The sequence below is a fragment of the Anabrus simplex genome, chromosome 12 (genome assembly GCF_040414725.1).
Source record: "Anabrus simplex isolate iqAnaSimp1 chromosome 12, ASM4041472v1, whole genome shotgun sequence".
NCBI classification, from domain to species: Eukaryota; Metazoa; Arthropoda; class Insecta; order Orthoptera; family Tettigoniidae; genus Anabrus; species Anabrus simplex.
In genome coordinates, this window is record NC_090276.1 from 36,979,783 (window position 1) to 37,004,332 (window position 24,550).

The window sequence follows — 24,550 nt, forward strand, 5'->3', positions numbered from 1 at the left end:
ATTTAAGCCTGAAATTTTTGGAATAATGTGTTTAGGCTTACAGGGTAATGGCTAAGATTTTTCAGAACTTGTATGAAAAAACCACACTTAAGGACATCAATGGTCAGTATCACAACTGAATCTTTACAAAGAGTGCAGCAAGCCAAGTCTATCATATACAATTAGCATGCTTAGGTATGAAGGCAGGTTATAAAAGATGTCTATAAAAAGGTCTTATTTTTATGTTAATTTATTTGGGAATACAGTGAAGTGCGGAGTGATTTTCATTATGGAGAATAAAACAATTCAGATGGAGGATGACTTATTCTGGTTAATGGACAGTTATTGAATTGAAATACATTTTAAAATATAAACATCATTCAGTCCTACACAACTCAACATAAAACAGTACTACTCCACACACAATATACCTCAAATATTTTGATACATCTAGTAACCATCAAATACTAGATTCAACATTCTAATTCTTCAAGAGACAAATTTCAACCCATATTTACAAGAGTAGACTTCTTCCTGTAAACTTAGCAACTTACTAATATGAATACCTCTTTTGTATTAGTCTTCTTTCTTGTAGTAACTGTCTGAACACTTCATTATATCAATATATAATTTATTACAAACATAATACAGCCACTTTATATTAAATATCCTTGATTTCTAAAATATCATTCTTCAGAAACAAACACATTGGGAATACAATTTATTTACAAATGGATATTTATATTAAGACAAACTGATTTTTGATAAAATATTGTTAAGTCCTGTGAAACCAAAGTTAAAGTGCTCTCTGTTCACTTCCAGTCATCTGTCCTTGTCCTTTAGTCACATCACTAACACAAACCCATTGGCCTTCAATGTTTTCCCGCCACAGACTAACTTTATTATCACCCCCCGATACAGCAAGAATGTTACCAGTAAGGGACCAACTCACATTCCAAATGACATCATCAAATAAATGTAGCACAGTTGGATTCCAAGTAATGTTGTCATCACTTGTCCAAATAATAACACGTCTGTCTTGTGAACAACTAGCAATTGTGCTACGTGGAAGCCCAATGGATGGTGCCCAAGCTACATCACGAACCCAATCAGAATGGGACTCAAGCTTCTTTTCTTCAATCCACCGGTCCCCATCTTCTTTCCAAATCTTGACCAAGTTGTCACAGCCACCTGTGACAAGTCGCTTCACAGGCTGGGTCTGTCGAGATGCTGCAAGAGGATCAAATGCTGAATTGGGAGCTGAAGCTGGACACCAGCTTACTGCATTACAACCAATAGTATGGGCATTTGGATACTTCTTTGCTTCCCAACTACCATCAGAACTGTTATACAATATAGACACTGAACCATCAGAACTTCCACAAGCCAGCATCAAACCATATTCATGAGGTGCCCACGCCACAGAATTTACTGAAGAATCATGACCGCTGTACTCATAAAGTTTTGTCCATTCAGGCCCTTCCTTCCAAATTATAACTTTTCGATCGTAAGAGCAAGATGCTAAGAGATTTCCAAATTTTGGGTGTGCCCATGCTACTTGCCACACAGGACCGAAGTGACCTTTTAGATCGGCTTTCAACGTTTGGGTACCATTTCTTATGTCGTATATCTTCACAGAATTGTCCGATGAACATGTTGCAAGTCGAAGACCATAGTAATCCATTTCAGCATCATGGATCATATCCTCATGCCCAGTATCTACAGTATTTAACACAGACACCATCGTCAAAAATCTCTAATGCCAAGGACAGTCACTCAACAGAAACCAACTGCTTTAATAAGGTATTTTAACGCAAAGTTTACAATAACCTGAGAAGAAAAAACCAATACACTCGTCGAATGTGCCAAACGACGTGGAGGCTCATTGCTACCAACGTGTTAACAACAATTTTCCCATACGTATACCGTTTTACTCTTTGTACAAAAATATTGAATTCCTAAATATATGCGAATGGAAAGAAAATAATGCGGCTGTTATAATAAAGTAGCAAATTTATTCTGTAATGGTGAAGCGTACAACGATATTTTATGCCTATATTGACAAATAGTTAATATTATGTCAAATCAATTTATACTTTGTTATTTGGCGAATTACGTTCAGGAAAATAGTCATACATTCATTTGATTATATGGTCGTTTATTTCATGTCCTAAATTATACATTTCATAGCTCTTAAATTATTTTCCTTTTGTCACAGATCTTCCCAAAGATACTTCGGAAGTTATGAAGACGTCGGTGTCTTTGTAACACATTTCGAAGTAAAGTTTGCTTTCATTTTTTTCTTTTATACAAAAAAATCAATTGTTTAATGATTGTCAGGTTATACAAACTTGAGTGGATTGAGATGTAATACTCTCTGAGATGCAATGACATTTTTAACTCCTTGTCAAAGATGTTAGTGAAGCTGCCGTTTATTTTGACTTATTGCGGGTCGGATGATAAAAATGTATATTTTCCTTTGTACGTATTGATTGTGTTTCTTTTCATGAAGTATATATGTTCCTTTGAAGTGTGTTCCCTCTGGTAAAACTGAATCAATGGAACTAGAAAACATCCTATTCACATAAGTAAAATTTTCCCTGCCGAAGATACCCTTCTTTATATAATAGTCTTTGGGTGTATTCGGTGGGTGATACTGTCTTTGGACCTTCCTTCTGGCCAAACGGTTCATCCTTTAACTTTGTGTTTTTTTAATATAATGTGAAACATTAAAAAATATTTCGACCTGAAACATTAATAAAAACACGTAATAAATAGTACAGTACAGTGCAACATACAGTTAAATATTTGAGGTGAGTGCCATTAGAATGTGAATTCCATGTTAACAACTGGGGCCGTTAAAGTACAATGCCTGTGGGAATACTTCACGTCTAATTTCGTGGTAATATATGTTCTTTTAAGTGTTTACCAATATAGCCGGTAGATATTTAACATTATCTTTAGCTGAAGATACGTAATGGCTGACTGGCATAGGTTAGAAATTGTGTTAGTCAAGAGCTCTAATGGTACTTGAAGTATACCATCTAAGAATCAGAGAATTATATGTTTTATTTGCGGTTTGTTTGGTTATGGGGATCAGACTAAAAAGAGTAAGAAGTAGTTATTTAAGGGATGTTAGTGTGCATTATTCAGTGTCGTTCTGAAGAGTACTTTCTGTGTTGAGATTGTACTAAGGAATGAAGTTGTTTTGCAACAGCTATCATAATTAATCATAAACAGTTCACTTCTTAGACGTGGTATACTAATATAAAGTGTCCTTTCAGTTCGTATACGCATAATTGTTTAGAATTAGAGCTTCTCTGTAAATTTGGAATATAGTACCAACTTAAATTAACCTTGATGCAGAAAAAGGCCAGTAGTAAATTTGACATGCTGTGTAATGCTAACATTAACTTTACTCCAAAATTAAATTAATTTCAATTAACATAGTTATGTTCAGATTCATTTTATTTGATTGTATTAGAATACCAATTTTGAGTCAGTAACATCAACAATATATGTTTTTTGCAGTGATAGCCAGTAAATAACAATTATGTTCTTGTTTCTCAATTATATTTTTATTGATTATTATTTGAGTTGTTTAGATCTTGGCTTGCAGTCTGCTACATTGCAATGCATTCTGAAAATGGGAGAGTAATAGCCTACATTTGATGTGACTTGAATGTATACCTTATGTGCCTTACGATAGCCTACTCTAACCTTGCATTTGTTATTCCCTTCAAATGGAATGTCAACTTGATATTGAATTTTCTACTGCTTCTGTTGATCAAGTTGTTTTAAATTCACTACGCATGGGTATTGGTTGCCTCCGTAAACCACACCATCCTTCAATTGAAGTTATCATTTACTGAAAAACATTTGACTGAAACACCATTTACATTTTAATTTTCTTTCTCATTCATGTATTTGTTTATCTCCTAAAGGCATTATTGAAAATGATCCTATTTGAGATGGTTGATAGTTTTTACTTTTAAGATTGGAAATTCTAGTAGGCTGTAAACTTGATTGCTTTGGTAATCATAGTTTATTTGTTCACGAATTCCTCCATTGGACAAACAGTCTTTCTAAACATAACCATGTTTTATGTAGGCCTAGACGATGGAGCCTAGACTTCGAAATACGTTGTGAAGCACAACATTTAATAGAAATTGTAAGTGGTACCATAACATTTTTAATTATTCATAAAGAAATAATATTTTAATGTGGTTTATTATTTGTTATGTGAAGTTCTCTGGGTTATGTACTTCATAATTAAAGAAACTGCAGTAGACCTGTATACAAATGGAAATAGAGTTTAATTGTTCATCATCAGTCAATCTTCTGTTTACAATACAAGATAGGTGGTAGATTCTGCTAGGATTGGTGGTATTTGAGGGTTTTTAAATATAACGATGCTGTTGCCTTTCAGCACTCAAAATTATATTCTGATACCCTAGCGTTTGTTGAGATCATTAGTAGTTGGAGCAGTAATTTTTAATATCCCACAGAGGACTATCTATATTGAAGTTTGGTTTTCAGCCAGAATGAGTTCTTGTACAGTAATAACAATGTGTAACTGTAAACCTGTTGAAGTATTTCCAGTATACAGTATTATTGTTATTAGTAGGGTTACCTTTGCCTCTGCCAAATATATCTGTATCACATTGTGAATAATTTGTATAGAATGTTAGGGTACTGTGTGTTCGAATAATGTGTATTACTATCTGTAAGGATTGCTTTGCTTACTAGGAGGCCAACCTTTACATTTGGGAGCCAAGTATTTTCTTAGTATTAGCAAATTAATTTACTTTTCTCAAGTAAATATTGTCAGTTAAAGAGGATCAACTTTATTCACAATATATACAAATAAAGAAAAGCTGTTCCATGCAGGAGATATAATAGTACATAGCATGATGAAATTAATTTGCTTTCTGTTTTTTTTTTTTCAAATAAATATCGTTATCAATTAAACAGAAACAACTTTATTTACAATTTATACAAATAATGTGAAGCTGCTCCCTGCAGGAGATGCTGTAGTATACAGCGTAATGATTAGTATTAAAGTAGGTAAAACTTCTTTACCCGGTGTGCAAAAGTGAGGTTAGAGATACAACATGGCATTACTCGGGTGACGTCACGCGACACTTGGCAGGCTTGCCAACTTATGCATTCTTAGTGACAAGACCATTGGGCTGGATGGGTTAGGTCCGGGGAGTGACAAAACCATTGGTCTGGATTGGTTAGGTCCGGCTAGTGACTAGACCATTGGCCTGAGGGCAAGCAAAGGGGGCCCCCAGGTTAAGCGGCCCTTAGGCCTCTACTATCCCGCGGACACCACCATTGGTCTGGATAGGTTAGGGTAGGTTACTGACAAAACCATTGGACTTCTGGATAGGTTAGTGATAAAACCATTGGTCTGGATATGGTTCTCTTACTAGTGAATATGGCAGCCCTGTACTTGCACATGGTGCAAGCTCTCTCCGAGACAATACGAAGCTTGTCCGGCGAATAGGAACACATCGCGAACGTTGGCCAGCCAATAGAAATACAGCACACGGTCACATTCAGCTGATTTATACAGTCTCGGTTTTAATTCTGCTATATAAGTAGAATACTTCTTGGGGCAGGATAGTGGGTTTCTAGCAAGCATGAAGGAAGGATCTCTCCTTTCTGCTACTTTAAGGTATTGTTGCACATCATTTTTATATTATTTTTATCATCCCTAAGTCTGCGCACCGGGTACGGAAGCGGCACCATAAAGTATAACAATAATGTAGTTCTTACAGTAAAACCTCTCTATAACGGACACCTATAAGATCAAAGAAAAATGTCCGTTATACAGGGGTGTCTGTTCAAGAGAGGGTATGAAATGGGTTCCATTAAAAATAAGTAGGAGCACAATAACCTGTTCTGTATGTGACAAGAACTCTTGCAAATTAGTATACTGCACTTACTGTGCTGTACTTACACGAGAAAGTTTTAAATGCACTGCTGCAGGTATGATGCGTGGAAGGGTCAAAACTATTTACATGCCATTTGTTCAGTACCTTCTGTTGGTTTCCACAATTTCTACCACCTAGTGTTTCCAGTCTTAAAAAAAACTTTGGACAGTTTACGCAAATTCCACTTCTCACATTTATGATAGTATGTTTTCTACAGTTTTTTTTTTTTAAAGAGTAAAACAGTTCCTCACGGACCAAGCAAGCGGCTGCATATTTTGAGTCACGTAGTTGTTAGCCTCCATTCTAGAGGTAGTGGGTTCGAGCCCCACTCTCAGCAGCCCTGCAGATGTTTTTTCATGGTTTCCCATTTTCACACCTGGCAAATGCTGGGGCTGTCCCTTAATTAAGGCCATGGTTGCTTCCTTCCCACTCCTACCCCTATTCTATCCCGTTGTCACTATAAGACCTGTGAATGTCAGTGCAACATAAAGCAAATTGGGGGGGATCCTCCTGGAACCATGCTAAAACGCACTAACTTATTAACGGCAAACTGAACACATCAGAAGCCTACGAGTCAATATGAATTCCAGCATTATTGAGCATTTCAGATAACAGCACTGCCCAGCCTTTACAATTACAATAAATAGAAATGAGAATTCTACCTAATCAATACATATTTAATTTGTGTGACTGTTTGTATATATCACATTGTGGGACTAGTTTCAATCATATAATCATCTTCAGCCACTTAGGCCTATAGCTAAAAATTGACAAAACTACTACATTAAAATTGGGTGATGTGTTCTTGAGTTGTGTTATGAGGTTTGATGTGTCTTACAAAAGTTTTTTTTTTTTTTTCATCTGGTGACAACTTCAGGTATAAATTATTTTTGAAATTAAAATTATTTCTAATGACATTCACATTGGATAAAATAATACTTTGATTAATGTAAAATTCATCCCATTTGATTAGTCAAGTCTGTAGAAAGTACGTCTACGAGAATTTCATCCAGCATTCACTATAATTTTGAACGTCACAAGAGTGCTATCAGTTAAAAGCAATAGATTGGGTGATACAGAGGTGCCACCTATTACGGATTTCATCTCATGATTACGGAATTACGGTCAAAGGAAAAATTATTACGGAAAAGCTGACATCACGAAAAAAATTTCGGAAGAAAAAGAAAAGAAGGAAAAATATTAAATTCTTTTGAATCTTTCTCCTAAATCATCCTCGTTTCAATGCTTGTGGGTTGGCAACTGTACTTATTTGATCGTGACTTCCTTTTGCTGCTCATAAGCGTTGTAAAATTCATTGTGAATGAAGGAGCTCAGGCGCTGCTCTTCTCCACTATAAATCCTTCATTAATGTTGTATTTGCTGTGTTAAGTGTACCTGACAGTTGACAGAAAGATTGAGAAAGAAGTGAGGCCTACAATAAGCATATATGCACTGGAATCACTTATGGTTCAGAAGATGAAAATGTCATCGCATAGGGAAGAGTGCTTCAAGAAGAACTACACTGAAAAGCAGCTGCTGCGTGAGAAACAAGCTACAACGAATGTTTAATCACAGAACTAACGGGTTGTGTGCAAATGTTATTGTGTAATATATACTTTAGAATAGATTGCTAGAGGGAAGGGCAGAAGGGGTGTCATTATCGAGAAGGAAGGAACATGCTTTGGACTTTTCTCGGGGGCGGAGGGCGATTACTGATAATCCACTTCAAAGGTTGGCATCTCTGGTAATAAGATGATGCTGAGGAGAAATTGCCAGTTTTTTCTTGAGAGAGCTTCAATAGAGTTGATTGCCTTTGTTTAATTTGTAAACTTTTATCATTTTGCAGTAATTTGAAAACGAGGTGTGGTTAAGTGACATTTGTAGAACCTCATAAACTGTACATAAATTTGTGAATTGTGCCAGAACGTGTTCTGTAAGGTAGCATCTGAAAGGGAGAGCAAAGAAGAAACTTAATGGAGCTTGTGAACCATTGTTGGGCGAAAGTGTATAGCCTAGCGGTGCCTTCCGTGAATATGTACAGCTTGCGCTGCATTTACAGTAACTGCAATTATTGGTAGTAGGCCCTACAGTCTTTGCAAAAACGTAAGTGAATACTGTACTAGTACAGTATTTTCATTCAAAATCACTGCACATATGAATTTATTATGAAAACAACTGTCTGTTCTAGAGAGCTTTCATTGGAGTTTCTAGTGGCTATGGTGTGTTCGTAATAGTGTGTGTCTGTATAAAAGAAGTAAATTACTCGTGCTTTACCTTAATTAAGGCCACAGTCACTTCCGTCGTGTTCCTAGCTCTGTCCTGTCCCATTGTCACTATAAATAATAATAATAATAATAGATGGCAGACCTGTCTTGTATTGGTGCGATATAAAACAAATAGGAAAAAAAAAAAAAATTTATCTCATGTGATGTGTTCATTGCCTCTGCTGAGGGCCAGTCCTAAGAAGCATCTTTACTTTTGTAGTAGAGTATTATAAAACTACCCAAGATTTTCCAAATTAGGTGAAGGAACACGGTCTGCTGTAGACTGATACGAATTCAGCGTTGTGTCATTCCCAGAATTCATCATAGATTTATTTCATTACAGACCGAAACAGTAAAAAGGTTATAAGCAATACTGATGAATAGTGATGTGGTTGAGCCTGACTCAAGCTGCTCGAACAGATGATGTTATAGTTTGAACAAGTTCGATCTGTGCTAGAGCTTTCGTGTGCGCTGTAACCTAGTGGCTTGCTCTTACTAACACCCAGAGAACTTAAGAAGGATGGGTAAAAGTATTATGCTGGACGTTACCACTTCGTCCTCTGATAACTGTTAACTTCCGTGTCTTTTGTATATATATATATATATATATATATATCACTTCAACCCGTATCTGTATTTTGGAGACAGAATTTGTGTTTGTGCGATGTTTCGTTACAAATGCCTCCTCAGAATAAACTAATTGTCTAAAAAAAGTATCAAAATAGTTATATATTTGAATGGTTATAAGACCTAAAATTTATATTTTATCTTCAGTTGTTGACACATTTGTCATCGGTTCATGCGGGTCATCTGTACTATTACTAAACTGAGATGGTGTCGTTTTGTTTGTTCTGGATAGGCTCGAAAACTACTCGACTGATTGACCTGACATTTGGTAAGGATACAGCTTGAAATCCTGAGTCATGGAGGGGATACTTCTGATTTTTATATATTTCATGCAATCAGATAGTTGACATTGCTAATATTTATACATTTATTTGTGTACACAATTGATGAGATATTAATCTTTTCTTACTCAAGTTCTTCTATGCAAGCAAAAAGTGTAATTCCAAAGAATGGGATTCAAACCCCCAATGTTGAGGACAGAAGGAGCACCTTGCCTGCTGTGCTACACAGCTGTCTTAGCCGCCCAAATCACGACAACTTAAGAATAATGTTACTGTATTCTTAATGTTGCGTCTAACATATGGTTGTTGCAAGATACACAGTTACTCCCTTGGAAGGAAATACTTCCGTTAATATGCGGGGAATATTACGGATACATGCCTTGTCCTTTTCTTAACTTCTTATCATAATCTAACCCTTCTATTTTTATGGACAACCTTTATTTCCCACAGCCGGACTGTGTGGCTCAGGCTGTTGAGGCACTGGCCTTCTGACCCCAATTTGCAGGTTCGATCCTGGTTCAGTCCGGTGGTATTTGAAGGTGCTCAAATACGTCGTCCCCATGTCGGTAGATTACTGGCTCATAAAAGAACTCCTGCGGGACTAAATTCCAGCACCTCGGTGTGGTGCATTAATTTAATAACATTATTGTTGTAATTACCTGGAGTTTGTTATACTCTGGTACTACGTTGACTTTGATGTAAGTGAATTGGACATAACGAGACTGCAAACTGTTGTTTTAGCTTAGTTGTACTTGTTCTGTTAAAAGTAATATTCACATGCTTATCACTAGATACATGCAGATGTTCTCATCTTTTGTAAACCATTTGCTCTTCAGAATATTACAGATTAACATATTTTTGGTAGCACTTTGATAACAGGGGTGCTTGTTTAGGAATGAGAAAATCATGCAAAAATGATGTGAAGTGATAGCTGAAGTAGCATAAAGGAGCGGTCCTTCTTTTATGCTTTCCAGGGACTTGCTGATCTGCCCCTAGAAATATTCTTAGTTATATAGAAAAATTAAAACAAACTATGTCAAACTGGGAAATGCGACAGTTTTCTATGTTCTTATTGGTCGGAGCAGTTTGCTGATAGAGCTTACATCATATGCAGTCGCAGAACTGCCACATTCCGTGAAAATAGTAAAACTGCAAAGTTTGAAAGTTTCATATCTTGTGCCGCATTTATCCATGACGTAAATGTATTAAGTACAGGAGGAGTGAGATTCACTAATTATTTTTAGCTGTACGGTCTTGTTACTAGCCAATGGTCTAACCAATCCAGACCAATGGTGGTGTTGCTACTGAATACCGTTGCAGAGATACAAGAGGCCAGGCTGCTTCTCAGCCCCTTTGCTTGCTCTCAGACCAGTGGTCTAACCAATCCAGACCAGAGGTTGTAGCTGCAAAGTTGACAGCCTTGCGTAGCATGTTTTCCTAACCTCTCTTTTAATTTCATATTTTATTTATATTATATTTATGAATGAATGAATGAATCCTTTGTATGAACAATACACAGTTTTAAAATATACATGCATCACTTACTAAAAGGTATAAAATGACAGAGAGGTATTAATTTAGGTGCAAATGTTGTAACCAGTTTGGTGTATGCTGATGACTCGGTCTTAATATCTAATCCTCACGACCAATGACAAATTGTGCTGAAAGCGTGCAATCTGTATCTTGGAGCTTGCAAAGAGGTGCAGCAAGTACGATCTGAAAATTAGCATTTCCAGGATGTCAGGACAGGAATACAAAACCAGAACAGATCGATCATTTTAGTATTTAGGATGTGTATTCTTCCAGGATGGTAGTATACTAAGTGAAACTGAAACAAGGTTTCTGCATGCTAATGAAGTGAGCTCGCAGTTGCGATCAATGGTATTCTGTAAGAAAGACGTCAGCTCTTGTTGGAAACTCTCTTCACATCGGTCTGTTTTCAGACTGATTTGCAGTACTGGAGTGAGAGCTAGGTTGACTCACGATGTCGTATTCATAAATTGGAAGTAGCGGAATATGATCGCTGGTGCAGATTGATAGGAATAATGGCTAGAGGATGTTTTAAAAGAGGAGATAAAGGCATAATAAACATGATGAATGAAGCTGTATGCATAAACTGGCTTCAGTGGTGGAGTCACAGTAGACAATAGAGGAGGATAGGTAACATAGGAGGATAATGAGCACTGAGTGAGTTGGCCGTACTGTTAGTGGCGCGCAGCTGTGGGCTTGCATTTGAGAGAAAGTGGGTTTGAACACCTGCAGCCCTGAAGATGGGTTTTCCGTGGTTTCCCATTTTCACACCAGGCAAATGTTGGGGCTATACCTTAACTAAGGCTGTGGCCGGTTCCTTGCCACTCCTAGCCCTTTCCTATCATCACCATAAGACCTATATATATATCGGTACGATGTAAAGCAACTTGCAAAAAAAAAAAAAAAAATAATAATAATAATAATGAGCTTGGCTGTGGAGGGCAGGAGAAGCAGAGGGAGACCAAAGATTTGATTTTTAACGATTTAATGACGAGATGTTCTACTAAACGAGCTCACAGAAGTAGCTGGAAGCATAGTTAATTCACAGAGGCTTGCTGACAGAAATCTGAAAGACATAACATTCTATAATGTGTGTATGTACGAGTGCAAAATAACAGTGAAGTACAAAAAGAATTGGAATATAAAAATTAAATGTAAAACGTAACAAAAAAGACAAAAAGGACTAAAAGTCTAAAGAACTAAGGACACAGAAAAATAACTACATGAAGACTGCATATTTAAAGGGAAAGTGATTAAAAACTTCTACCAGACATTATTCCTTGCTAATATTTGTTGTGTTTTTAGGGGATTAACAGTATACATGATACAGAAACTGCAAAATTACCTCAATGTTGTGAGATGGACAGTAGGCAATAGTATTATGATAAAACGGGGTTGAAAGTCAGGTTGAGAGTTTCACTAATAAGAAAAGTCCTCTCACTTTTAATTACTGCATTGATGGGGTGAAAGTTCATTTTGGGGATCATTATAAGGACCTAGGTGTTAATATAAGGAAAGATCTTCATTGGGGTAATCACATAAATGGGATTGTAAATAAAGGGTTCAGATATCTCTGCACATGGTTATGTGGGTGTTTAGTGGTTGTAGTAAGGATGTAAAGGAGAGGGCATATAAGTCAGTGGTAGGACCCCAACTAGAGTTTGGTTCCAGTGTATGGGACCTCACTAGTAATACTTGATTCAAGAACTGGAAAAATTCCAAAGACTAACAGTTCAATTTTTCCTGTGTGATTTCCGACAAAAGAGTAGTGTCACATAAATGTTGCGAAGTTTGGGCTGGGAAGACTTGGGAGAAAGGAGACGAGCTGCTCAACTAAGTGGTATGTTCCGAGCTGTCGGTGGAGAGATGGCGTGGTATGACATTAGTGGACGAATAAGTTTGAGTGGTGTCTTTAAAAGTAGATCGCAATGTGAAGATAAAGTTGGAATTCAAGAGGACAAATTGGGGCAAGTATTTGTTTATAAGAAGGGGAGTTAGGGATTGGAATTACTTACCTAGGGAGATGTTCAGTAAATTTAGTAATTTCTTTGCAATCATTTAAGAAAAGGCTAGGAAAATAACAGGTAGGGAATCTGCCACCTGGACGACTGCCCTAAATGGAGATCAGTAGTGATTTAAATAAAATTGATTGATATGGTGTCCATCATTTTTGAAATCTTACACTGTGCACCATTCTGGTTAGGTTTAATAATTCAAAATCTGTTTGTCATGAAACGTGCTGATATTAAAGCAGACATTCAGAGTTTCACTACTCTTGGTTTTGTGTCAATTTATTAAGTAGGAGCTGAGAAATAACTTTATTAACTGTGAGAATACCATCTCTCAGCCAGAGAAAAGCAAACAGCTAGTTCAGTGACTTCCAAATTGATACCATGCTCAGGTCCACTGCCTAGTTTAGTCTCGACATTATCAGTTGTCTTTGGTACTCTCTAGCCTTCTGCTCGCTGTGTGGAATGCAAAGCCGTTCAAACTAACCCTTTAATATCCTTTGCTTTTGCGCTACCAGCAAGATCTTGTCCTTTCTTGTTTTATTTAGTTGTTAAGAGAGCCATAAAATAACATGATTTTGGTAGATACTGATGTAGAAAGTCAGTGATCGACTATATGCTCTTCGACAGCGAAGTGAAGAGGGACATTACAGACATCAGATGCTGTGGACAGTAACCATTGACTGCTAGTAATGAATCTGGGAGTGATCAAAAATTAGAAGGGGACGGAAAATCAAGACAGAAATGAAATGGCGTATGGCTTTTAGAGCCGGGAGTGTCCAAGGACAAGTTTGGCTCGCCAGATGCAGGTCTTTCGATTTGACCCCCGTAGGCGACCTGCGCGTCGTGATGGGGATTAATTGATGATGAAGACGACACACACCCAGCCCCCATGCCAGCGAAATTAACAAACTAAGGTTAAAATTCCCGAGCCTGCCGGGAATCGAACCCGGGACCCCTGTGACCAAAGGCCAGCACGCTAATCATTTAGCCATGGAGCCAGACATCAAGAGAGGTGAATTAAAGTATTGAAGCTGAAAGAGGAGAAAACCAAGGAAAATTACACAAAAATTGGAAAGGAAAATATGCCAATAGATGAACTAAAAAAGAACTGAGAATATTCAGAACCATACTAAGAGCAGCAGCAGAAGTAGGATGTGGAAGGAGTAGTATGATGGAGAGATAGAAGGAAATTCTGTGGTGGAATGACAGAACGGAATAAATCGCGCAAGAGAAGAATAGTGCTACGAAGAATTGCTAAATCCAAATGGAATCTCAGCGAGGAAGTAATTGGGGAGGATGAAGAAGAACTACAAATGAAAATTGACTTATGTGGGGGAAAATGGAAGTAACATTGAGGAAGATGAAATGAGGAAAGAGACAACATTTGAATGATGGTGAGGGCAACTGGAGAGGTGGAGAAACAGTGGCTATATAGGGTAATACAACTGCTTTTAGGACAAGGTTCCAGAATAGGATGGTGGAAGTAAGAGTAACAGTCAAGAAAGAAACAGAAAGGCTGGTGAGAGCAGCTGGAGAGGTGGGAAAACAGTGGTGATATTGTGTGATGGGAGTTGTATGGAAGGAGAAGAGGACTGGTAGAAGGGTGTAATTATACCTACCTACAAGAAAGGAAGTACCGGTAGAAGAGAGTGTAAAAACTATCTGGGTGTCACTCTAATGTGTCACTGTGTGAAGATTTTTGAATCGATTCCAGAGAGACAGATTTGGTCTTAAGTGGAAGAAGGGCCGACAGAAAAACAGTATAGATTCTGACCTGGAAGGTCCACAGTAGATTTAATCTTTGCCATAAGACAGCCACAAGAATGGCATTATGAGTATGGCAAAGATCTATTGATGGCCTTTTTGGATATTGAAAAGGCTTATAATTTATGTAGAAACAGGATGTAGAAGACCCTGGATGACAAAGGAGTTGAGAAAGAGACTGTATGGAGGATAAAGGGGATGTATCAAAGGAGTGTGAGTTGTGTAAAAGTAGGATAGAGAATAAATTGGTTAGGAAAAAATATGTTTTTTTGAAACAAGGAAGTCCACTCACACCATTCCTTTTGGTGTAATAATAGATTATATGATTGGTAGAGGAAATTGGGGAAGACGAGATGGAAGCAGTGGTTTTTGCAGAGGTTTTGATGATATGGGGAGGAGCTTGGTTGCGTGGGATATAATATAAAAGGGGGTGAGCTGGTAGCTACAATCAGGAAGAAGGATAGACCAACAACTGGAGTAACAATTAGTGGGGGACATCTGAGGAAGGTGGAGAGCTTCAAGTGCCTAGGCAGCCTAATACAGGAAAATGGAAGAAATGTGAGGGAAAATATTGAGCAGGAGAGACAAACCTTTCTCAAAAATGTTTGAAGCTTGGTGTGGAGTATAGATGTCCCCCGAAACAGCAGAAAAGTGATATACCAGGTGCGCTATATCCCAATATTGACTTACGCTTCAGAAACTTTGATAATGAGGGGAAGAGAAAAAAGCAGGATCCAGACCAATGAGATGAAATTTTTGAGAAGTAGAATAGGACTATCAAAAATAGATAAGAAATGAGAAGGTTGGAGAACTAGTGCTGTAGGAACCATTGCAGGATAGGCTAAAGGAATCAAGACTTAAATGGAATAGACATGTGAAGAGAATGGAGTAGAAGAGGATATCCAGGAAGATGGCAAGAGATGGGCGTGGGAGGCAGAAGACCAAGAGGAAGACCAGGGATTGTTGGCAGAAAGGAGTGGAGGAGCGGATGAAGAAAATAGGTGAGTGATGACTAGAGAGGTGATGGGGAAATAAAAGATAATAGAGTTGCTTATGTTTTGAGCAGACCTAGCCAGTGGCTGGAAGCTGTACATAATGATGATGAAATAGACTTTTAGCGATGTACCTCCGTGGTTAGTTCCGCAACCGGATATACTTCTAGATCTATTCAGTGGACCCAAGGTGAAGATTGATTCCTCCGCTTATTGGAGGTATTTCCAGGACTTCGTTCACTAGTATCCGACCGCGAGATGTATCTTCACAGATGGTTCTAAAATCGGAGAAAATGTTGGTTGCTCTTTCGTCACTGATGATATGAGCATGAAGATCTCGCTTCCTAGTGTATGTAGCGTGTATACTGCGGAGCTTTACGCCATCTTAGAAGCTTTGCAGTTTGCACTGGGTGACTAAAGAAACCATTTTCTTATGTGTACCGATTCGTTAAGTTCTCTGCAGTCTATTGAAACCTGTTTCTCGCAACACCCAGTGTTGCAGCAGATTCATGATCTTCTAGCCGGGTTAAGTGATGCTGGCACCAGAATCTCTTTCGCGTGGCTTCCAAGCCACGTTGGGATTGCGGGAAACAAACTTGCGGATGAGGCTGCAAAGGAAGCGGCACTTTTACCTCCAAGCCCTATCAATATATCTGCTAAAGATATTTGTTCTCAGCTACGTCGAACCGTCGTGGCGTTCTGGCGATCAGAGTGGCTAGCTATCCGAACTCTCAACAAGCTGAGAGCAATTAAGACAACTAGCGTGGTGGTCCTCTTTCCAGCCTTCACGGAGAGAGGCCTTAGTATTGTGTAGGCTGAGGATAGGTCATGGACTATCTATGCACTCTTATCTCCTAAAGAGGGAAGACCCCCCCCAGTGTGTTCTTGTGGTGCCAACTACACCGTGGCCCACATCCTCACAGAGTGCGCCAATTTCTCTGGCCTAAGACGGAGCCTCGGCCTGCAAGAAACACTCGAACGCATATTAGCCGATGACGCGACTACTCCTGATCTCGTCATCAGCTTTCTGTGCGGCAGTGGATTAATCAAGGGTATTTAAATTACACGTGTACTGTTACTCAGGGAACGCACGTTCCCGTTTGATTCATTAGTAATTTTTTGGCCTAATTCAATAATTTTTTGGTTTTATTTTAAATTTCTTTTCCACTAATTTGTTCAGAGAGGATGATTACCTAGTTGTTCTTCCTTTTAAAACAAAAATCACCACCACCACCTTATTGGTTTACTGAGAACTTTGAATTTAATTTCTGTTTCTGGGTGTATATGTTCTTCAGTTTCCTCTTGCCCTTTCTTTCCCATTTGGTCTCACTGATTCCCAGCAATGCGATATCTTTGTCAGTCATAAAATCTATTATTTCTTTTACTTTTCCAGTTAGTATCACTACATTAATAGTCCCTGTCTTGATGTATTCGGTTGCTGGTCACCCATGTCTCACAGTTCTCATCATCACAAGAACTGTGCATTGCATGTGGGGAATGCCCTAACAGTTTCCAAGACTCCAGTACATTTCTCATCATTATACATTGGATATCTATGCAAATGCATATTTTGTTTGCCGATATATAGACCTCCAAAACTGACAAGGAAATGCATTTGAAGGTGAAATTGGACGAATTATTAAGTTTAATAGTGCATATATATGTATATTTGCATATATTTGAGATTAGTGGATACATTTCAAATTTTGGATTTATTGTGCATGTTTTTTACTTTTAACATGGTTTATAAGCAGTCTTCAAGAAAGTGCAAAATAATTAATGCTGAGAACTCTTGCGGAATGAGTGGCCTTGTTCTGAATGAATATTAGAGTTGTCGTAAGATTTGAAGGAAAAATAAAGACAAGAACACAGCATGTGCTTCCGAATTCAAATACTGTCTTTTCATATCTGGGGATGTAGAGAGATCATCCAACATCAAGTTTTATGAGGAAGTCAGCCCAAAGGAGATATTTTAAGAGGTATTTATAATACATAACAAGATGTTATTTTCATAGTACATTTGTCTATATTTTATAAAGAATGTCTTTAGTAACACCAATATGTCATAAGGAGCTTACCGGTACAGTAAGGGTAAATTTAGGAAATTTGTATTTATTTTATCAGACTCTGTTTTTAAATGTAACATAAGTTTTAATTTAAATATCCACTGAAGATAACTCAGATTCGAAATATGCATGGATAATTTAGAAACAACACCTTAATAGGTGAAATACGAGGTGCAGCAATTAAATAACAAGACCGTTGTGAAAAATGTGATTTATTGCAAACAAAGTTACAATACACTTTTATCCCCTTCAACATACTCCCTTCCCCTATCTATACACCGTTGCATACGTGCCTTCCACTGTTTGAAGCAATGCTGTAGGTCATCCTTTGTCACCCTGCTCAACAACTCTGCCGTTTTTACTTTTACGTATTCCCCAGACTGAAAATGTGTTCCCTTCAATGCACTTTTCACGTTTGGGAAGAGATAAGTCACATGGAGCAAGATCAGGCGAATACGGAGGATGTTCTAGCGCAGGAATGCACTTGTCAGCCAAAACTGCTTTACAGACAGGGCGCTGTGAGCTGGTGCGTTGTCTTGGTGAAGAATCCATGAGCCGTTCTTCCATGCATCTGGTCTTTTCTTCCTTCCTCTTTCCCTTAGCTTGATTAGGACTTCTTCATATTATTGACGTCGGTCTTTCCTCACAATTTCGTTGACTTTCTGGACGTTTCCTTCACTTCTGACAGTCGCAGGTCGTCCGGGACATTCATCATCTTCAACCTCTTCCCGACCTTTAAAAGACCGTTTGTGCCACTCAGACACTCATGCACGTGACATAGCATTGTCACCAAACACCTCCTTTAACATTTGAAAACATTCCATGGGCGATTTCTTTAATTTCACCAGGAATTTCAGGTTAATGCGCTGCTCGAGTTTTATGTCCACCACGATCGCGGCACGACTACACAACAGCGTCTGCTACAACCAAGTCTCAAAAACAAACTAAAGCAGGTAGAACGACGAAACGAAGTGTGCTTGCTCAGGAAGGATCAAGGTCAACTACATTCCAATGACAACCTCCCACCATGCGACCACGGAGTAGGAGGGGCGCAGTCTCATTATTTAATTGCCGCACCTCGTATATTGTATTGAACAGGAGGATTTAGTAAACATTTACTTTGTGAAAGTGAGAACGTCAGTATGAAATGAAATGTATATCATATCATATCAGCGGCTGCTCAGTTGCCTCCTCCGTTCCTCTTGCTGGGAAATGTGAATGCCCATAATATCCACTGGGGATTTTCATCTTCCTACATCTGGGGCAGGATTATAGAGCTATTAATCAACCCGTTTGATATTTGTGTACTTATGAAGGGGAGACTACTCACTTTAGTAGCACACATGGGAGATTCTCACATCTGGATTTCACCTTGTGTAGCTCTGCGCTAGTTCCCTTGTTACGGTGGCAAGTACACAATGACCTCTGTGATTCTGGCAGTTTCCCTATTGTTCTCATAATTTTGAATTAAAAAACAGCGAATTACCAAAGCATTGGTTACTTTGGATGAATTGCGCAGGATTTTTGAAACATTCACCGATTGCTGATGAGATGCTGGGGTCTGTTGATGATTATGATTGTTCTGTTACTATATTTCTGCTCCTTATGAGGAAACAATTCCTTCCTTATTTGGCAATCTTTGCTGGAAACCAGTTCTGTGGTGGATTGGCAAAATTGTAACAGCCATACGAGATCAGGCTTTTAAGCATTACACTTGAGTCCTACTATGACCAATCATGTTATCTTTTAAGAGCCTGCATGCTAAGGCCCGTTTTTTTTATTTGCAAGAGTAAGAAAGCTACTTGGAAAAAGTATGCATTTTCTGTGTATGCCATCATAAGTAGGGTTAAAAGTCGGTCATATATTTGGAGTTTGCAAATCATTGGCAGTACTCAGATTCTCCATTAATGGAGGTATAGTTACAATTCCTTTCATTGTTATAGATCACGTCGTGTCATATTTTGCAGATACATCCAGCTTTTCTTCCGATAAAATTGTCATACCAATTCCCAAGCCAGGTAAAGATTCAAAACTTCTGAATAGCTATAGGTCAATATGCTTTAACAAATGGCTTCTGTAAGTTATTCAGAAGGATGATGAACCAATGACTTGTATGGCTTAAGACGAGAGACGGCTCTCGACTAACTATCAGTGTGGATTTTGCTCTCATCAGCTTGACACCGATCACCTTGTTAGACTGGAGAGATATTTGGGAGGTCTTTCTTCAGAAGGAGCACTTGATTGCCATGTTCTTTGGCCTCAAAAAAGCTTAATGGTACAATCTGGTGGTATGGAATTATCTTCACCCTACACCAGTGAGGATTCTGGGCAAATCTGCCATTTGAGAATTTCATGTCTCTCCAGCTCTTTTGAGTCTAAGTAGGGAGGGCATATTCTCAGTATTACGTTCAAGAAAATGCTGTACCCTGTATCACACTGTTTGCAACCACCATTAATGGCATAGTTGCTGTTGTTGAGCCCGCAGTTGTTCCATTGATGTATATGACAATTTAGCTCTACATTTCAGCTTGGGAAGGGTGGCAGCTGCAGCAAGATTAAGAGTATTCAGTGACAAAAACCTGAGTTGTTCACTTCTGTCAATGTTAGCCTGTGCATCCTAACCTGGAACACCGCTTCTGAAACAGTGTTCTACCCGTGGTAGACACCTGCATGTTTCTGGGTGAGAGGATGGTTGACTAGTTGTGCTTCTTAAAACAAAAATCACCACCACCACCAGGTGTCCTCTTTGATATCCAATACCACCAGAGGTTCAAAAACCGTCCGAGAGCCACACGAACAGTTGGGATTCAAATTGATAGCTTGTGTTGTGAGTTGGATGTGGCTATAAACGGTTGTCTTGTGTGGATCCAAAGTGAGGTACCTTCTTTGCTAGTTCCACGAACACCATGTTTTTCAGCACATTGTTCAGTCCACCTTGGGCATATCTTTTTTCCTGCTGAATTGATAGATAGCAGCATCCTGAACGTTCTTGGAAATGTCTTCCCATTTCTGTGATTCTAGATACTCAAACTCTTTCTGGTAATCATGAATGACATTTTGATTTATCTCAAGTTTGTTGATCTGAAATATATGCATCTTCTGAATTAGGGATCTGTAGTTGTTCTTTGGTACAAAACAAACTCTAACCTTAATGATCTGAATTAATATTAACGCCTCTAAGCACCACTTTCACACTCCATATCTCATTAGAATTTTGCTAAGACACGGAAACGTAGTTATCCGGTGTTCACCAATCGATTCATTAGGCAACGGCCAAGTCATAAACTTACAAGAGTTCTTTTTTAAGCGAGTGGTCATAATTTTAAGGTTCATCTATTGTTTGCGTAAAGTGGATGTTCCATCTATGTTGTATCTAAACTTTTGCTCCTTACCCAACTTGGCATTGAAGTCACTCAAAAGAATTATTGGAGTCTTAATTCCAGACAAGACATTATCAGAAGTTCTCAACTTTCTCAGGATTGCTGAAGTTGTCTTGATTGATAGGAGCATGAACATTGAATCTTCATAGTGAGTTTTTAAGACCAGATGCCTGACCTGGTGTCTTAACACTTCAGAGGAGTTAATGAGATGAAATGAACGACACGATATATGTTAGTACGAAGGGAGAGTGTGAAACCCAGTGGAGCCACATAGCCTACTCCTATCAAATAGCATTAAGGGGTCTGCTCAAAGCTTATTGTCTCCACCCAACAGATGAATTGCCATCAACAGCGTCATGTGCCCTCGCTCCATATGAACACTGTGGAGAGGTTTGGAATTGAATTCAGACTATTGGCATGCAATTTAGTGATTCAAAATTTTATACCACCACCTCTCCTACCCTGCCAGTCAACATTCTGATGGTGAAAATTTATTCCACCAATGGGACTTGAACCGGCTAACTACAGTGTCAAACCATATAGACTTAATGATTGTGGCCACCAGGCAGACTAATATTTAAATATCTGAAAATAGTAATTTGTTACTGCAATTTTAAATGAAATCTGGTGTATCGAAGGCATTGATTGTAATGATATTTTATTGGATGATCAATTAAGACATCTGAACATCGCTACTCCCTTGCCATTGTTAAATAGGTTGTCTACAGTATAATGAAATGTGATTGTAATAATATTTGGTTAGATGATCGACGAAGACATCTAAACATCGCTACTCGCTTGCATGGTTAAATAGGTTGTCCATGGTATAACAAATATGTGATTCCGAACAGGAATCAGTCAATTTCTACGATTGTGCTAGTGGTTTTTTTACTGTTGCACCTTAAACAACAAAGGTTTTCAGTGATAGAAGGATGGGGAAGGGCTAGGATTGGGAAGGTTGTGGCTGTGGCCTTAATGAAGGTACAGTCTCAGCATTTGCCTGGAGTGAAAATGGGAAACCGCGGTAAACAGTCTTTAGGGCTGCTGACAGTATGATTCGAACCCACTATCTCCCGAGTGCAGGCTCACAGCTACGTGACTAACCGCACGGTTAACTGGCTAGTTTTTTCTTCGTTTGTGCTAATAAAAGATTGTATTAATAATATGGATGTTTATATAGAGATGACCAAGATTTCGTACCACATAATATTTTAGCTTGCATTAGAAACAATACGGAAATACTGAAACCCTAATATTTTGATGTATTCGTGTGCTGTACATGTTATAAAAATAGGTTTGTAGAGCTTGAAATTCTGTTAGTGTTGTCAAAATCTCATTTTTGGTATAAAGTGTTTTACGTAACTTTAAAATAGAAGTGTCACTATTTATTCAGTGCATACACAAGGTCATTCGCCATCATAATCATCATTTAAGTGCTGAGGTGCCCAGCTATTTTCCAGCAATTAATTATAATACTACCATTGATTTTATGGTAAATTGATTATTTCCAATAAATTTATGATATATTAATTGATTGATTGCGTAAGTTTAATTGCAGTCTGTGTTGTCCAACCTAAACAGTTCCCATGATATTCCCTAGGTTATGGATAGTGGCAGCCTTTATCTTCCACTCCTCCAGTGGTCTTCTTGGCCTGTTCTGAGGTAGCTTTGTCTCAGGTATTGGAGGATACTATTCCTACTAGGCACAGACTTCTCAGTGCTCTATTATAGGTTGTCCTTTAAGTGCCACGCCCACTTTTTTGTAGAGGTTAGAATTATGTTGTACTGGGTATACACATTCAGTGTGAAGAATAGCAGAATATGAGGACTGTGTTTGGCTTTACTTCCTGTGCAAACATTGTTCCTAGCTGCTACCGGCACTTCTTTCCTTGATGTTTGAGTAATGCTTTTTATAGGCTGAGGGTATCTGTCAGATATTTTGGAGTTGTGCTGCCCTTGTAAGAACTTTTTCTATTGTGATCTTAAAAGTTTTAACTGTCCAAGTTATTTTTATGATGGAAAGTGCAAGTTCGAGTTTCAGTCACGTTACGCTGCAGCTGAGTTTTCAGAACTGTAGTTAACTTTCGATTCAGGCTTGTAGTAGATGGCTTGGGCAATGATCGCTAGGCTTTGTTTCTGGACAAAACTCTGGTTTCCATCCAATAGTGTATTTTTATAATAGATCAGCGGTTTTAAACCTTAAGATTGTGAGCGCTGTGAAATTGAATAACTTAAATAAATAAATAAATAAATAAATAAATAAATAAATAAATTCATTATTAAAGCCCTTGCCAAGTTAATCAGATCCTTGAGTTTGAATGTGACTCTAAATGTCAGTGATGGCCAGGTAGAAGCATTTGTAGCTACAACAGTCTTGTTCTGAATGTCATTATACCGCCAAGACCACAACTTCCACTTTCTTCTTATTATTCTTATTCTCCTCGGTAATATATGAAGCCATCTCTTTTCAGTTTCGACTCAGTTAATTTATAACTGTTAGGCTCTTCAATCTGCCGAAACTAACTTTGAGTAAATAAATTTATAAACTACCTAAAAACATATGACAGCAGTATTACTCCTGAAAAAGAAACAACTCAATTAAAGTAGAATAACTTGCTTCTTTCTAGAAAGAACACCATCAGACTCCACCAAATCACACCCAAATATCTAGAAATAATAATAATAATAATAATAATGTCCTCTTTTGTCTCTACTCCATAATTTACTGAAACCTAAGTATTTGACTAAATATTTGGTGGGGTTTGGTGGTGTTCTTTTAAGAGTGAAGCATGTCATTCCGTTTTGAGTTGTTACTTTTTTCAGGTGGAGTACTGTTGTCATATGTTTTCTCTTTCACGTAGTTTATTAATTATTTTCTCAGAGTTTCAGCAGACTGAAGAACGTAAAATGTATTTTTTTAAATAAAGCTCCCATATAGTTGGCAGCCATAAATGTGACTGAGACTTTGGTGCAAGCTACATTTCGTTCTAGACTATGCCAAGAGATAGATGCAAAAATATTGCATGTAGAAGATGGATGTGAATCAATTGAATCATGATCGTTCTTTGATCTTAAATGTATTGCATTAGTGAGAAAACTAAAGCACAAGTTGGTTGTCCCGAACATTAACAAACGATGGAGAGAAACTATCTGCGTATTTGGAACCTATTGGTGTCTTCTGCTCCCCAAAAGGGGAATATTTAAAACAAATATTTCATCGCTAAGAAGGGCTGGAGATCTGTCTGTTCAAGTTGTGCCCAAAGTAATTTTTTTCCAGATCTTTCAAAACTTAGGAGCAATTGTACAAGCAAGTAATTTTTTACTGACATGACAAGAGCACCAGCTTGAGAATGCTTGTATGTTAATCACAGATCAGCGAACACCACCTGTAAAATAAATAAATAATAATCGTATGGTTTTTAGTGCCGGGAGTGTTTGAAGACATTCTCGGCTCGCCTGGTGCAAGTCTTCCTATTTGTTGGCCATGGGTGGTCCGCGCAACTAGTGATAATGAGTTAGGGAGAGTGTGAAACGTGGTGTCGACACATAGCCTACTCCTATCGAATAACACCATGGCTCAAGGCTTAACATTCCCATCCAGCAGACAAATCTGTCAACAACATCCTTTGCCCTCACTGCAGAAAGATTTTAAATTAAATCTAGGCTTTGGCTCACAATCTAGTGATTGGAAATTATATACCACTGCCTCTCAT

The 24,550-nt window shown here is 38.1% G+C and overlaps 2 protein-coding genes across 3 annotated transcripts in view; one reads left to right on the top strand and one right to left on the bottom strand.

Moving 5' to 3' along the window:
- Positions 1–213: 213 nt before the first annotated feature.
- Positions 214–1,858, bottom strand: Sec13 (secretory 13). The gene has a single exon (XM_067156652.2). The coding sequence runs from the start codon at positions 1,721–1,723 to the stop codon at positions 776–778; it is 948 nt and encodes a 315-aa protein (XP_067012753.1). The 5' UTR covers positions 1,724–1,858; the 3' UTR covers positions 214–775.
- A 550-nt stretch (positions 1,859–2,408) lies between these two features.
- wdb (widerborst) overlaps positions 2,409–24,550 on the top strand; it is a 74,666-nt gene continuing 52,524 nt past the window's right edge. Inside the window, exon 1 of one of the 2 annotated variants that reach the window (XM_067156714.2) lies at positions 2,409–2,460. The gene's annotated coding sequence lies outside the window, so the exon portion shown is untranslated. Of the gene's footprint in view, positions 2,461–2,531; positions 2,793–24,550 lie in introns of those variants that run through there. The other variant, XM_067156713.2, reaches the window with a different exon arrangement.